The 14713-nt window shown below is 42.1% G+C and overlaps 1 protein-coding gene across 2 annotated transcripts in view; it reads right to left on the bottom strand.

The window, feature by feature from the left end:
* The window catches only part of atp8b4 (ATPase phospholipid transporting 8B4), a 258094-nt gene that overhangs the window by 85264 nt on the left and 158117 nt on the right, over window positions 1–14713 (bottom strand). For both annotated transcript variants that reach the window (XM_060853370.1, XM_060853371.1), the window contains exons 11-12: window positions 2227–2385; window positions 1338–1426 (exon numbers count right to left, since the gene is read on the bottom strand). In XM_060853370.1, coding sequence (XP_060709353.1) covers window positions 1338–1426; window positions 2227–2385 — 248 coding nt within the window. The remainder of the gene's footprint in view (window positions 1–1337; window positions 1427–2226; window positions 2386–14713) is intronic.

Below are 14713 nucleotides of genomic sequence, written 5' to 3'. Positions count from 1 at the left end.
TATTGTGTTGTATTCCCCAGTATTTGCATAGCAGAAACTTTAAACTTTAAACGCGGGAAACTCAGTCTTGCAACAGTGTTGACTCCCCTACCATTAGCTGTGCTGAATGCTGTCTATATGTGGGATCATCACACCATCCCTGACCAAGAAGATAACAGGAAAGAAGGATACATCAGAAAAGCAAAATATACTCAAACAACACGGCAGGGCTCTTTCATCATTATATAAAACTATTGCTTTACTTACCATTACAAAAGTTGATTTACATTGAATTATATCTGACCATTATCCAACCCTTTGTCTGCCAACTGGTCTTCTGTGTCTCTGGATCACATCTCCGCCCATTGTTATCTACACCCACCCCCACTCCCCTGTCTTCAGTATAAATACTGCCTTTTCCTAGCTAAAGTCAGTTCTGAAGACAAGTCACTAGACTTGAAATGTTGATTCTGCTTTCTGTCCACAGATGTTGCCAGACCTGCTGAGTTTCTCCAGCAATTTCTGTTTTTGGTCCAGCATCTGCAGTTCTTTGTTTCTTTGAATTATGTTGAGATTGCCACAGAAAGCAGGCCATTTAGCCCACTTGTTCTATCCTCCACAGGAGCATCCACGCACCTCTCTTTCTCTAACCCTATCAGCAGTTACTCCATTCCTTTCTTTCCTCATCCCTATCCAACCATCCCCATCTCTTTAACAAATCCATGTCATTTACTTTAACATTTCAATATACTGTATGTTGTAAGTGTTTGTGGACTCAATTTCAATTACAGTGATGATTGATAGAGTTCCTCAGCATTTCTCGTAACGACTAGGAGAAGGTAGTTGTAATGCCTGTAAAGATGTATTACCTTATTGCAGATCCAAACTCATAAATAATGGAAATCATACACACTCCACATGACTCTAAATAATCCATACAAAATAGCGTGTAGTGGTAATGTCAATGGACTAATAATGCAACAAACTGGCTGATTCTTTAGATGTTATGAATTCATATTCCACGAGAACTTTTGGTGGAATTTAAAATTCAATTCATACATCACAAAGCTGGTCTCAGTAATGACAAACATGAAACCAGCATTCATTAGAACAGGTTCACTAATGTTCTTCAGGGTCTTCCCTGGTCTGTCCTACATGAGACAGCACAGCCACATTCATGTGTTTGACTGCTCTCTGAACTGAAGCCATCCAGTTCAAGGACAATTAGAGATGGACACCAAATGCTGGTCTTACCAGCGATGCCCACATCTCATGAAAAATTAAACTTTAAAAAATCCTATTTCCAATCTGCAATATAGTCTGTAACCCTAGATGACCAGGTAAACACATTCACTTACCCATAGTACCAAAGTATTCATCAGTCGGTCTATACTCGTTCGTTTGAATTTGGTTCGGCCACTGTTCTGCATTAGCTTGGTATCAGGCCCTAAAACGTAAAGGTGAAGGTCTGTTATACATAATACTGAATCAAATCATTAGGTACTAGATATCAGCTTGGCTCAACGGATGTCACTGCTGTCTATGGGTTCAAGTCCCACACCAGCTTTAAACATATACAATTACTCCAATAATGAGGGAAGTGCTAGGTGTTTGACTTGCTTTGCCATGGATGTGAATTTAAACCAAGACCCTAAATGACTTAAGTAGGCATAAAGGATTCCCTGGGTTCTATTCAAAGAAGTGTAGGATTTACCCCAAACATTCTGGCCAGTATTTATCACTTAAACAACATCACCTCAGCAGTTTGCACATTCTCCCAGTGTCACTGTGGGTTTCCTCCGGATGCTCTGGTTTCCTCCCACAGTCCAAAGATGTGTAGATTAGGTGGGTTGGCCATGCAAAATTGCCCCATAATGTCCAGGGATGTGCAGGCTAGGTGGGATAGCCATAGGAAAATGCAGGGTGACATGGATAGGATAGCGGGGGTGGGTCTAGGTGGGACGTTTTTCGGAGGGTCGGTGTGGACTCAATGGGTCAAATTCACACTGTAGGGATTTTGTGATTCAGATCATCTGGTTACTATCGCATCATTTGTGGAAGCTTGCTGCATTTACTGTCTTACATAAAAATGGCAAGACTTCAAAAACGCTTAACTGCCCGTAAAGCACTTTGGGACATTCCAAGGATGCAGAGGACATTAAAAGGTCCTTTTTATTTAAAAAAAAAGGAAAATTGGGCTATCAGAATGTTTCTTAATGATCCATTCTGCACTGATCTGTGATTTACCTGCAAAGATTACCAGGCCAAAGCACCACTCCGTGTTCCGCAGCACACAGCCTCGAAGCAGCATCTTTTCATTATCTAGGGAATACTTCTTATCGTTCCAAAATAGTGTCCCAGTGAATTTGTCCAATTTATTATTTGGAGGCTCGCAAATGATTTCCCCTGGCACAGCAAAAGGAAGTCAATACAAGGTGATTCGTTCAATACTTAAACACACACACAAACACTAAAAAAAATGGAAGTAATCTGGAAACTGTTATCTGCTGTTGCACTCGAGTCTGAAAGGGTTAATTCTGAAGTCTGGTGTGAACCCCACCCATTGTGACGGCGACATGGGGACTTGTGGGCAGAACAGCTTAGGTTCTGGAAAGAGTGGGACCAAATATTTAATCCTCCTAAATGTTCCGGTAAATGTCAATGTAACCTGGCACTGGTTTCTAATACACTATCAACCAAATCTTGTTAACTGCAAAGAACTCCCCTAGTTAAACATAGAAGTGTTTTCCATCTTCTTGAAAGAAAGCTGGTCCTGAACAGTGGCACAGTGGTTAACGGTGCTGCCTTTCAACAGTAGGTTCAATTCCAACTTCAGGTGACTGTCCGTGTGGAGTTTGCACATTCTCTCCATGTCTGCATGGGATTCCACAGGATGTTCCCGTTTCCTCCCACAAAGTGTATAGGCTGAGTGGATTAGCCATGGGAAAAACAGGATAGGGGGATGGGTCTGGGTGGGATGCTCCTCGGAGGGTTGGCGTGGAGTCAAGGGATGAAATGGCCTGCTTTCACACTGTAGGGATTCTATGTAGTTTCCTACCTTTAAAGAGGTGGTGGAAGTAACCTGCATTGAGAGCAGCAGCTCTCATGGTGCAGTCAGCTGGCCCGATCAAACCATATTTGCTTCATGCATTTCACAGATCTCTCTCCAGTTTGACAACAATCCAGCAATATTGGCAGAAAGCCAGTATTTAACTCACTAAATAAATCACCCACCCAACTGCAATTTACAGAATTATCCTCTTTGCGACTCATTCTTTACCTTCTCATTTAAGTAGGAAAATAAAAATGAGAGGATATTTTTATAATTAAAGTCCACAAAGTGATTCAGCAACATGGATCTCTTCGATGAATTTTATAATATCAATGTTACATATGAAACAAAACACACTTTTTTCGAACATTAAGATAGTTTTTATTCACTCACAGGACATGGTTGAAAGGCTCAGGATTTATTGCCAGTCCCTGGTTGCTCTTGAGAAGGTGATAGTAAGCTATCACACATACAAAGGTCTAAAATAATGCAACTAGCTGTAGTGTAAAGTTCCCTCAATTTACCCAAACGATACAAATTAATTTCAGAAGAATTGTCCTTACTGCACGAATACAATGGTTCACCGCTTGCATGAGTCATTGTTATGGCTTTTTGAATAGACCATTTCCCTTAGAGGCACCCATTAGTCTTGGACTCTTCCAGTTCTGCCTGCTTGCACTAGCTGAAGGGAACTTTTCTTTCTTTTGTAAGTTGTATTCAGTTGTGTTTGCAATTATTCAAATGCAGGTCCAAGTAACACCTGGATACCTAGGTTCCTGAAAACTGCTCCTTTTGAAAATTGATCCAAATACTAGTTCTTCTTGAATGAATACTGCAAATAATAGTCAGATTGGACTGACCAAAATGCAAACTAGAAACATCCAAACAGCACTGAGTTTCTGTTGGTAATTTAGCACGTTTTTGATGAAAATAACAGCTCAACATACATGACTTCTTAAATACTATTGAAGATCAATATTATTGAATAGTGGTTTTGAATTACGTGATGTTTCAATATAGCAAATTAAAAGATACACATTGTATTGACAGGACGTAGGTAACCAGAAGATCCAAATTTAAGATTGCTGGCAAAAAGAACAGGAGGGGAGGGGAAGGAAAGTCAGCATGGAAACAGACTCTTCAGTTGAACTCGTCCATACCAACCAGGTTTCCTCATCCAAGATAGTCCCATTTGCCTGCGTATGACCTATATCTCTCTCAATCTTTCCTACCCACATATGTGTCCAATGTTTTTTTAAGTGTCATAATTTTACTCACCTCTAACACTTCCTCTGGCAGCTCATTCCATACACGCACCACCCTCAGTGTGAAAAGATTGCCCCTTAGGTCCCTTTTAAATCTCTCTCCTCCCACCCTAAACCTATGCCCTCTAGTTTTGGATTCCACTACCATGGAGAAAAAAAAACCTTAGTTGTTCACCCTATCCATGCCCCTTGTGATTTTATAAACATCGATAAAGTCACACCTTAGCCTCCGATGCTCTTGGGAAGAAGGTCCCAGACTGTCCAGTCTTTCCTTCTAACTTAAACCTTCCAGCCTTAGTGACGACTAGAATTTTTTTTGCTGTCAGTTACAGTGATGTGCTACATTTCCTCATATTTTCTTTATACCTGTGACCTCTGAGGTCCGTGCATGGCTGAAGCTGGAAGTAAATGGTGGGAACAATGCTGATCGCCAAGTGTGGAAACTCAAGAGCGGTTTAGGGGGAGCATTGGTGATATGAAAGGTATTGCCTGAAAGTGTGTTGAACCACACTCAGAAGGAGTCAACTGTGGCTCATTTGGTATCATATCCAGCCCAGGATTACAATGTCTTGTAATTCAGGTCTGGAAAAAAAAGCTAAGTTGACACTGCAGTGCAATACATTATGCTGTTGGAGGTACACTGCACTATTAACAATACCATCCTTGAGTTGTTGAACTGAAGCTCCATCCACTTGCTCAGTTGAATGTAAAAGACGCTCTGGCACTATTTTGAAAAACAACAAAGAACATTTATCCCTGGACAATATTTATTCCCACTCAGCATTACAAAAAAAAGATTAGCTGCTTATTATCATGTTGCGATTTGGAGTCTGCTGAATCCAATTTGGTTTACGTGTTTCCTACATTACTACAATGACTTCACTTCAAATAGCACTTGATTGGCTTTGAGATACCTGGTGCTATAAAAATGCATGTCTTTCTTTTAGAGTCAAAATCAACTTTCAAAAAGGAACTGCATACATTCTTGACATAAAATGAAACAAACAAGCACAGTGCCGGGAGAAAGATCCAGGAAATGAGACCAATTATTTAGTTTCTTTCAAGAAACCAGCATGGGGACAATAGGCAGAGTGATCTCATTCTGTGCAGAATATTGTGATCATTGGACACCTCTGATTTAACAGGTTCAAGATGTTCATTTAAATACAAATAATTGCATGTTATTTGCTGCTTGAAATGACTGATATTTTTGTCTTCCTTTTGCAAATAATATACTCCTGAATTAATTAAAAACTAAACTCCAAGGTAAAGGTTTGCGATGAATTATGCAACCGTGCTGAGCGAATTCAATACAATGAATTGGTCGGCTTCTTTTCCAACTGATCGACAGACCACTTTCATCAGGAACAAATTTATTTTCTTTCTCTGTCACTTTCCAAGATTTATGAATTTCTTCAGTCAAGGTTTGGCAAGCTTCCTGATGCCAGATGGTGAAGTGGCAAGTGAGTGAAAAATAAAAAGAATTGTGCTGACTCAATACAACTATGTGCTTGATCAGACATTAATGAAAGATGAGCTGCTGTTGCGTGTCCTGTCAGATTCAACATCGAGTCCGACAGTTTCAGATCAGAACCACACCTCCTATCTTTCTTCAGGCAGTTGGAGCCAGTAAACTGTTGCCAATGGCACAATGATTGAGAATCTGAGAGCATCAGTCCAAAGATGTACAGGTTCGTTGGATTGACTAAAGGGTCCAGGGCTGCGCAGGGATAGCCATGAGCTTTGCAGGGGTTCCAGGGTTAGAATAGGGGATTGAATCTAGGTAGGATGCTCTTCTGAGGGTCAGTGTGGACTCGATGGGCCAAATGCTTCTGTATGGTAGGAATTCTGTGATTCTATTATCAATTTAAGCTGATTGGCAACACAACTCAGACATGACACGAGGAAAAGATGAATAATGCAGCGAGTGGGAAGACCTTGGAATGCACAACCAGCGAGTGAGTGTGGCAGGGGAAGATTCAATTGTGGCTTCCAAAAGGAAATTTGGAGATTTATGGGGAAAGCAAGGGGGAGTGGGACAGCTGAGATACACTTGCCAAGACCAACACAACAGGGGGAATGGTCTTCCTCTGTATTGAACCCATTCTATGATTTTACATTTCCTCACCATTAAAATGATGGAAGCTGTCATCTACAGTTCTATCAACCAGTACTGCTCAGCATCACCTTGTTCACTAGCCCCACTTTGAGTTCTGCCAGGGCCACTCAGCTCCTGAGGTCATTCTCGCCTTGGTTTAAACATGGACAAAAAGAGCTGAATTCCAAAGGTGAGGGAGAATGACAGCCCTTGACGTCAAGGCAGCATTCAACTAAGAATGGCATCAAGGAGCCTCAGCAAAACTGGAATCAATGGGTATTGGGGGAAAACTACCTGCTGGTTGGAGTAATATCTGACACATAGGAAGATGGTTGTGGTTATTAGAGGTCAGTCATCTTTGTTTGAGAACACCCCTGCAGGAGCTCCTCAGGATAGTGTCCCAGGCCCAAACATCTTCAGCTGCTTCATCAATGACCTTCCCTCCGTCATAAGCTCAGAAATGGGGATGTTTGCCAATGATTGCACAATGTTTAGTACCATTCACAACTCTTCAGATACGAAGCAGTCCATATTCAAATGCAACAAGATCTTGGCAATACCCAGGCTTAGGCTGACAGGTGGCAAGTAACATTTGCCGCATACAAATGCCAGTCTGTGACCATCTGGAGTCAGAGATAATCTAACCACTGCCCCTTCACAACCAGTGGTGTTACCAGGATTGAATCTTCCACTAACAACATCCTGGGGATTACCATTGACCAAAATCTCAAGTGGACTTGCCCATAAACACAGTGCCAACAAGAGCCTGTCAGAGTCTAGGAATACTGCAGTGAATAATTCACCTCCTGACTCCCCAAAATCTGTCCATCACCCACAAGGCACAAGCCAGCAATGCGATGGAATACTCCCCACTTCCCTGGATGAGTGCAGCTCCAACAATAAACAAGAAGCTTGACATCATCCAGGACAAAGCAGTCCAATTGATTAATATCACATCCACAAACATTCACTCCTTCAACTATTGGTGTTCAGTAGCAGCAGAGTGCACTACTGACAAGATGCACTGCAGAAATTCACCAAAAATCCTAAGACAATGCCTTCCAAAACATCTCGAAGGACAGGGGCAGCAGATACGTGGGAACACCACCTGCAAGTTCACCACCAAGCCACTCACCATCTTGACTTGGAAATATAACACCATCCCTTTAGTATCACTGGGTCAAAGCAATGGAATTCTCTCCCTAAGAGCATTGTGGGACAAACTACAGCATGTGGACTGCAGCAGTTCGAGAAGGCAGCTTAACATTACCTTCTCAAGGGCAACTGGGGATGGGCAATAAACGCTGGCCAGCCAATGATGCCCATGTCCCATGAGTAAATAAATTTTAAAAAAGTTCTCTTATAGTCCCATTATTATCCCATTTTTTTCTTGCCGCATTCGTCAGAGGCTAAGGGGTGACCTTATAGAGGTTTATCAAATCATGAGGGGCACGGATAGGATAAATAGACAAAGTCTTTTCCCTGTGGTGGGGGAGTTCAGAACTAGATTGCATAGGTTTAGGGTGAGAGGGGAAATATATAAAAGAGACCTAAGGGGCACCTTTTTCACACAGAAGGTGGTGTATGTATGGAATGAACTGCCAGAGGAAGCGGCGGAGGCTAGTACAATAGCAACATTTAAAAGGCATCTGGATGGACGTTTGAATAGGAAGGGTTTGGAGGGATATGGACCAGGTGCAGGCAGGTGGGGCTAGATTGGGTTGGGATATCTGGTCAGCATGGGCGAGTTGGACTGAAGGGTCTGTTTCCATGCTGTACATCTCTACGATTATGTGACTCTATTTAATCTCTTTCCGCATTTAATTTCTTTGGCCCTCTTGCTCGACATAGAACTAGCCTTTTTGTTCTTTTGTCTCTGCCTTCTTTCTTCCCCTTACACTTGCTAGAAACCTGTTCATCTCCAATTTCTTGCAGTTCTGAGGAAACATAATCAAGCCCAAACTGTTGACCATTTTTCTCTCTCTCCACAGCCAGCTGAATATGTTCAGCATTTTCAACAGCAGATGTGCTCAACGCTGTCCACGTAAACTGTGGGACTTCTGTTATTTCACCCTAAGTGGACTGCTGAGGGTTCCAACAATTACAGACAGCCCACCAAGAGACCTTCCCTCATTGGCTGGTTGCTACATGGTAAAAGACAAAAGTAACTACAGCCTTTGGTTGGAACCTCCCACTACTGGGCAGAAAAAAATGGTCATTCATCTCCACACAACGGGCCTGTACCCAAACAAAAACATTTCAAATGCTGATTTTTTGAGACAGAAACAAGTATGTGGTTAAACACACTCAGAAAGCTGGACCACAAAACCAACTCTGTCCACACCCTCTTGTGGCAAATAGTTTGTTCTTGTCTTACACAGATGAGTCACATTTACATGTCTGTGAAACATTTAAGGGAGAGCATTTATTCTGTCTGTCTGCAAACATGTAAGTATTTGATTGATGGTTATGAGGCACAATATGGTTAGAAACATTATCCAAATTTTATGGTCTGTAATTTCTACATTCCTAGCTTTGGACCGGAAAGATTTCAGTCGCTTGCTTTGCCTTTCCAGATAAGCCCTACATTCCGAATTGATGACAATATCAAGGCTGACGCTCCAGGACAATGCTAAGTGCTGTGTTGTTGTCAGACACCTGTTTGTCTGATCTGATATTAAACAGAGGCCCTGTCTGTCCTCTCAGGATCCGATGGCACTGTTTCAATGAAGAGCACAGTAGATTTCTCTGGCGTCCTGACCAACATTATTCCTCAATTAAAATCACCAAAACACGTTATCTGGCCATCGCTGCAGTAAGCCAATGTGCTCTGTGCAATCTGCCACATGACAGTCTCTACAGGCTTCAAAGGTTCGTGAATGGCTCTTGGACACATAGAGGTTGTGAAAAGTGCCATATCTACCTTCAGCCTCTCCTTCTCTCTTGCCTGGATGCAATTTAGTTCTCAAGAGCTCTTTCTGATTCAAGTGTTCTTTTCTTTCAGCAAGGCAATAGCATGGTTCATGCAGCCTGTATTTATCTCTATTCCCAAAAGTGTCTTGAACAGAGTCTTTACAAGGAGGTCAGGACAGGATATCCATCTGAATTATTCCATTTCTCTGGACACCTGCTTACACGTTACAGGATTCACAGAAAGTTACAAGAACGAATACATGTCCTAAATGGCAGATCAGCCAAGCCAGATTGTCAAAACTAACATTACATCTTTGGAACAATCTTTTGCATGAGTGTTATGGAAGGGAATGATCAATAGAACATTCTAACGACCCTGGGCATAACCATGATAACAATTAAATTAGAAAACGTCCTTTAGTGTTTTCAGTAGCTTAGACTATTCAGAACAAAATTTGTCCATTGTGCTGGTGTAATATTAAAGTATAACACAAGTGTTTTTCAAAACACATACGAACACTGTGTGTAGTTTCGATCTCCTTATTTAAGGTAGATATAAATCATACTGGAGGAGATTCAGAGCAGATTTGCTCAATTTGCAAAGAGCCGGAATCTTATCAGGAAAGTTTGGACAGGCTGGAATTTTTTGCACTTGAGTTTAGAAGTGTGAGGGGTGATTTAATTGATGTTTGTAAGATCCTGAATGGTCTTGACAACATAGATGTGCAGAGGATGTTTCTTCTTGTGGGTGAATCCAGAACAAGGGTAAACTGGTTTACAATCAGGGGGCCAGCCTCTCAGGATAGAGATGAGGGAATTTCTTTTCCCCCAGACGGATGAGTGACTTTGGAACTCTCACCTCAGAAAGAGGTGAAGGTGGAGTCGTTGAATATTTTGAAAGCAGAGATAGATTGATACTCTTTCAGCAGCAGAATCTAAGGTTATCGCAGACTGGTGAATGGCAATGTGGAGCTCGGAACAAAAATGGGTCAACCATGATTTTGTTGAACATCATGAGGAGCATCCATAGGGGAAACAGCCAAGGTCTTTTTTCCCTGGGTGGGGGCGGGAAGAGTGCAAAATTAGATGGCATAGGTTTAGGGTGAGAGGGGAAAGATTCAAAAGGGACCTGAGGGGCAACTCTTTCATGCAGAGGGTGGTGCATGTATGGAATGAATTGCCAGAGAAAGTGGTAGAGTAGAGTAGAATTGCAACATTTAAAAGGCATCTGGATGGGTATATGAATAAGAAGAGTTTAGAGGGGTATGAGCCAAACGCTGACAAATGGGACTAGGTTAATTTAGGATAGCTGGTTGGCACAGACGACTCGGGCCAAAGGGGTCTGTTTCTTTGCTGTACAACTCTATGGCTCTGTAACAGCAGAACAACTTTCAAGGATTGGACAGCCCATTTCTGCCTCTAATTCAGATGTTTATATGGAATATTTGCAGTTGAGCCCAGCATGGAGGCAATGTGGGCCCAGAGCAGACTCGCAGCGGTCGGTGAGTGATCCCAGTGATTCTGCACCGACTCCTGTACTCAATGCTCTGACCAATGAAGGAAAGCATACCAAACATCATCTTCACTATCCTATCTACCTGCGACTCCATTTTCAAGGAGCTATGAACCTGTATTCCAAGGTTTCTTTGTTCAGCCATACTTCCCAGGACCTTACCATTAAGTGTATAAGTCCTGCCCTGGTTTGCCTTTCCAAAATGCAGCACCTCACATTTGTCTAAACTAAACTCCATCAGCCCATTGGCCCATCTTATCAAGATCCCATTGTAATCCAAGGTAATCTTCTTCGCTGTCCACTACACCTTCAATTTTGGTGTCACCTGCAAACTTACTAACTCTTATGTTCACATCCAAATCATTTATATAATTTAGGGTGGCACGATGACTCAGCAGCTAGCACTGCTACCTCGCAGCCACAGGGACCCAAGTTCGATTCCAGCCTTGGGCAACTGTCTGTGTGGAGTTTGCACACTCTCCCAGAGTCTGCGTGGGTCAGTCCACACATATGCAGATTAATTGAATTGGCAATGTTAAATTGCTAAATTGCCCATAGTTTTCAGGGATGTGTAGGTTAGGTGCATTAGACTTGGGAAATGTAGAGTAATAGGGTAGGGGAATGGGTCTGGGTGGGTTACTCTTCGGAGGGTCGGTGTGGACTTGTTGGGCCAAATGGCCTGTTTCCACAGTGAAGGGAATCTATGATTCATGTCCACTGTGATGGAGGCAGGTTTGGGTTCCTGGCAGCATCTACGTCCAGTGCAGATTCATGGAGGCAGCGGCAGAAGTGAGTTTGTGCCCTGTACGAGACCCAGAGGCATTGGCAGCATGGACAAGGTGGGCCCAAAACGCAGTCCTGGCAATGGTAAACACAATGGCTGCAGATGCTGGAAACCAGATTCTGGATTAGTGGTGCTGGAAAAGCACAGCAGTTCAGGCAGCATCCGAGGAGCAGTAAAATTGACATTTCGGGCATAAGCCCTTCAATCAGGAATACCTGATGAAGGGCTTTTGCCCGAAACGTCGATTGTACTGCTCCTCGGATGCTGCCTGAACTGCTGTGCTTTTCCAGCACCACTAATCCAGTAGTCCTGGCAATGGTGGAGTCAAGTTTGGATCAGGGCAGTTCCCAGTGCCATCGGTGGTGCCTGCATTGGTGAGGGCTAGCGAGGACTCCTAGTGGTGGAGCTGAAGAATGGTGACACTTGCTCCAGTGAGAGTGGCACAGTGAAGGGGACTCGTAACTAGCCACCAGATACAAGATGGAGCACTGGACAAGAAGGACTGTAAAGCTGAACACTATTTCTTTATTTTTCTGGCTTTGTGTTCTATGTTTTGGTTTATTTTGGACAGTGGCATCACTGTACAACACTGAACTGTCTATCTTCCTTCCCATCTCTCCACACCACCCTCCCCACTGACCTATCACAGTTACCCCCCACTTGCATCCACCTATCACGTTTCCAGCTCCCTTCCCCCCCCAGACCCACTCTCACCCCGCTATTTATCTTTCCACCCCTTGCCCCCCCACATTCCTGATGAAGGGCTTATGCCCAAAACATCAACTCTCCTACTCCTCAGATGCTGCCTGACCTGCTGCGTGTTTCCAGCTCCACACTTTTCAACTCTAACAAAACACATGTGACAAATAAATATTAATGATAATATGTATTCTTCCAGAAAATCAATCAGTAATTTAAAAAACCCTAAAATTAAACACTTTCTATTCATGAAGTCTAACGAACAAAAAACTTGGGCGTGTGTGTGTGTGCGTGTGTGTGTGTGTGAGAGAGAGAGAGAGAGAGAGAGAGAGAGAGAGAGACAGACAGACAGACAGACAGACAGACAGAGAAAGTGTGTGTGTATATGCAAACAGAGTTAGGTATCCATCAAAATCTACCCATGAATAACTTATTTTCCAAGTATTAGGTTCAGCCTAGATGTGGCAGAACTTTATTTAATAAAGATGTTTGCTACATTGAACAGCCCGCTCACAAACTCCCATCTTCAGGGTTTGCAGTTTTCAAAGCTCCTTTTTCCTCCAATTTCACTGAGCATCATTAATTATAGGGAAAATGCCAAATCTCCCCTTTTCTATTGCATAGGGAGTTTTGGTTCACTTGATTTTTGAGTGAAAATGAGCTTGTTAAAAATTCACTGCATAGCTCATGAAGCAACCATCTCAATCATCTTAATAATTACATTGAATATACACAAAAGGAGAATACATTTGCTTTCTGTTTTAGCTTTGAACAGTGTGAGCTTCTCATCAGAGAGACTTCTCCTATTCATGTACAAATCAAAATTAGGTTTTTGTGCCAACAATGCTGACATGTTAAACTCAAGTATTCTTGAGCCAGGATTACTGTCAAATCCTTCTTAATTAACTTTTGTAGGAAATGGAGCTAAATATGTCTGCCTGTTATCTGTTTTTATTGTTAATTTTATTCAGTCTACTTATATACTGGAGTTTTCACTCTGGGAGTAATTGCATAAACCATCTCTTCACTCGTAAGGATAAGGATTGTAACCTGACACATTTGGATAGGAATAGTGGATAGCAGGAGCCCAGCATAATTCATTGTGCTTGGAGGCTGAAGCTTGAGATTAATTAGATATGCAGGACAATATCCTGGCTACTCAGCGTGAACTCAAATGTTAAGAGAGAAATTGAATATGCTGCTGAAGCCATTTTAAAGGATACAGCAACAAAGTGGGTTTCACTTGCTGAGCAGCTTGCCAGAAGCTAATTTGTCTTTTGGGATTAGTTTCAGTACAAATCTTAGCCATTCAAAGCCAGTGACCCAGGTAATTGCAATGGTAATCAGGTTAAGGGTCAATAGTCAAGAGAAGAACTTAAAATATTTCATACTTGATGAATCTTCACATTCCTATGCGGAAATCTGCAATTAGAGTCTGCAACTATCAAAAATACAATTGGTTGACCACAGACTAAGAGGAAATCCGAGCAAAATGGCAAACAATCCTAAAAGCTTGCAAGAATGACAAATCACAGACAGACTCAACATCATTCCATTTTAATGATGCAAAGACTTTTAATCAGTTAAAATCATTTGTTTGTATTCACACGTCACAACAGAAGCCTTAAAATTGTTTGGGTTCTGATCTTATTGGGTATTGTCACAATTGGGCAAATTAGGAACAACAGCAGGCCATTCGGCCCCTCAGACCTGCTCCTTCATCCCACAAGATGGTGGCTGTTGTGATTGTGGCCACAACGCACTTCCCTAGCTAACTCTGATAACCTTTGACCCTCCCTTGTTTATCAAGAATCTATCTGCCTCAACTTTGAAAATATTCAATGACTCTGGTACCACCAATTTGAAGAGAGTTCACAGATTTGTGACGTTCTGAAAGAAGAAATATTCCCCATATCTTCCCTCAGGGGTGACACTTTGTTTTTAAACAGTATCCCCTTGTTCTAATCTCTCCTCCAAGAGGAAGTCTTCCATTCTATTAAATCCCCTTAGCATTTTATATATTTGACAAGATCACCTTTCATTCATCTAAACTCCAATGGAGGAGAAAGTGAGGACTACAGAACCTGGAAAGGGTTGAAAAGGGTGGCGCTAGAAAAGCACAGCAGGTCAGGCAGCGTCCGAGCAGCAGGAGAGTTGAATTTTCGAGCATAAACCCTTCATTCCTGATAAAGAGCTTATTTTTGACACTAAACTCCAGTGAATACAGGCCTAATTGTGCAACTTTCCTCTTAAGAGATCCTCTTTATCTCGAAAATGAGTCAAGTGAATTTCCTCTGAACTGTTTCTAATACAATTGCATCCCTATTCTTAAATTAAAGAGTACAAAACTGGATGCATTGCTCCAGATATCATCTTGCTAATGCCCTGTCAAACTGGAGTCATGTATCCC

The sequence above is a fragment of the Hemiscyllium ocellatum genome, chromosome 39 (assembly GCF_020745735.1).
Source record: "Hemiscyllium ocellatum isolate sHemOce1 chromosome 39, sHemOce1.pat.X.cur, whole genome shotgun sequence".
NCBI classification, from domain to species: Eukaryota; Metazoa; Chordata; class Chondrichthyes; order Orectolobiformes; family Hemiscylliidae; genus Hemiscyllium; species Hemiscyllium ocellatum.
The sequence above is the reverse complement of the archived record's forward strand: the minus strand, read 5'-3'. Positions and strand labels throughout refer to the sequence as shown.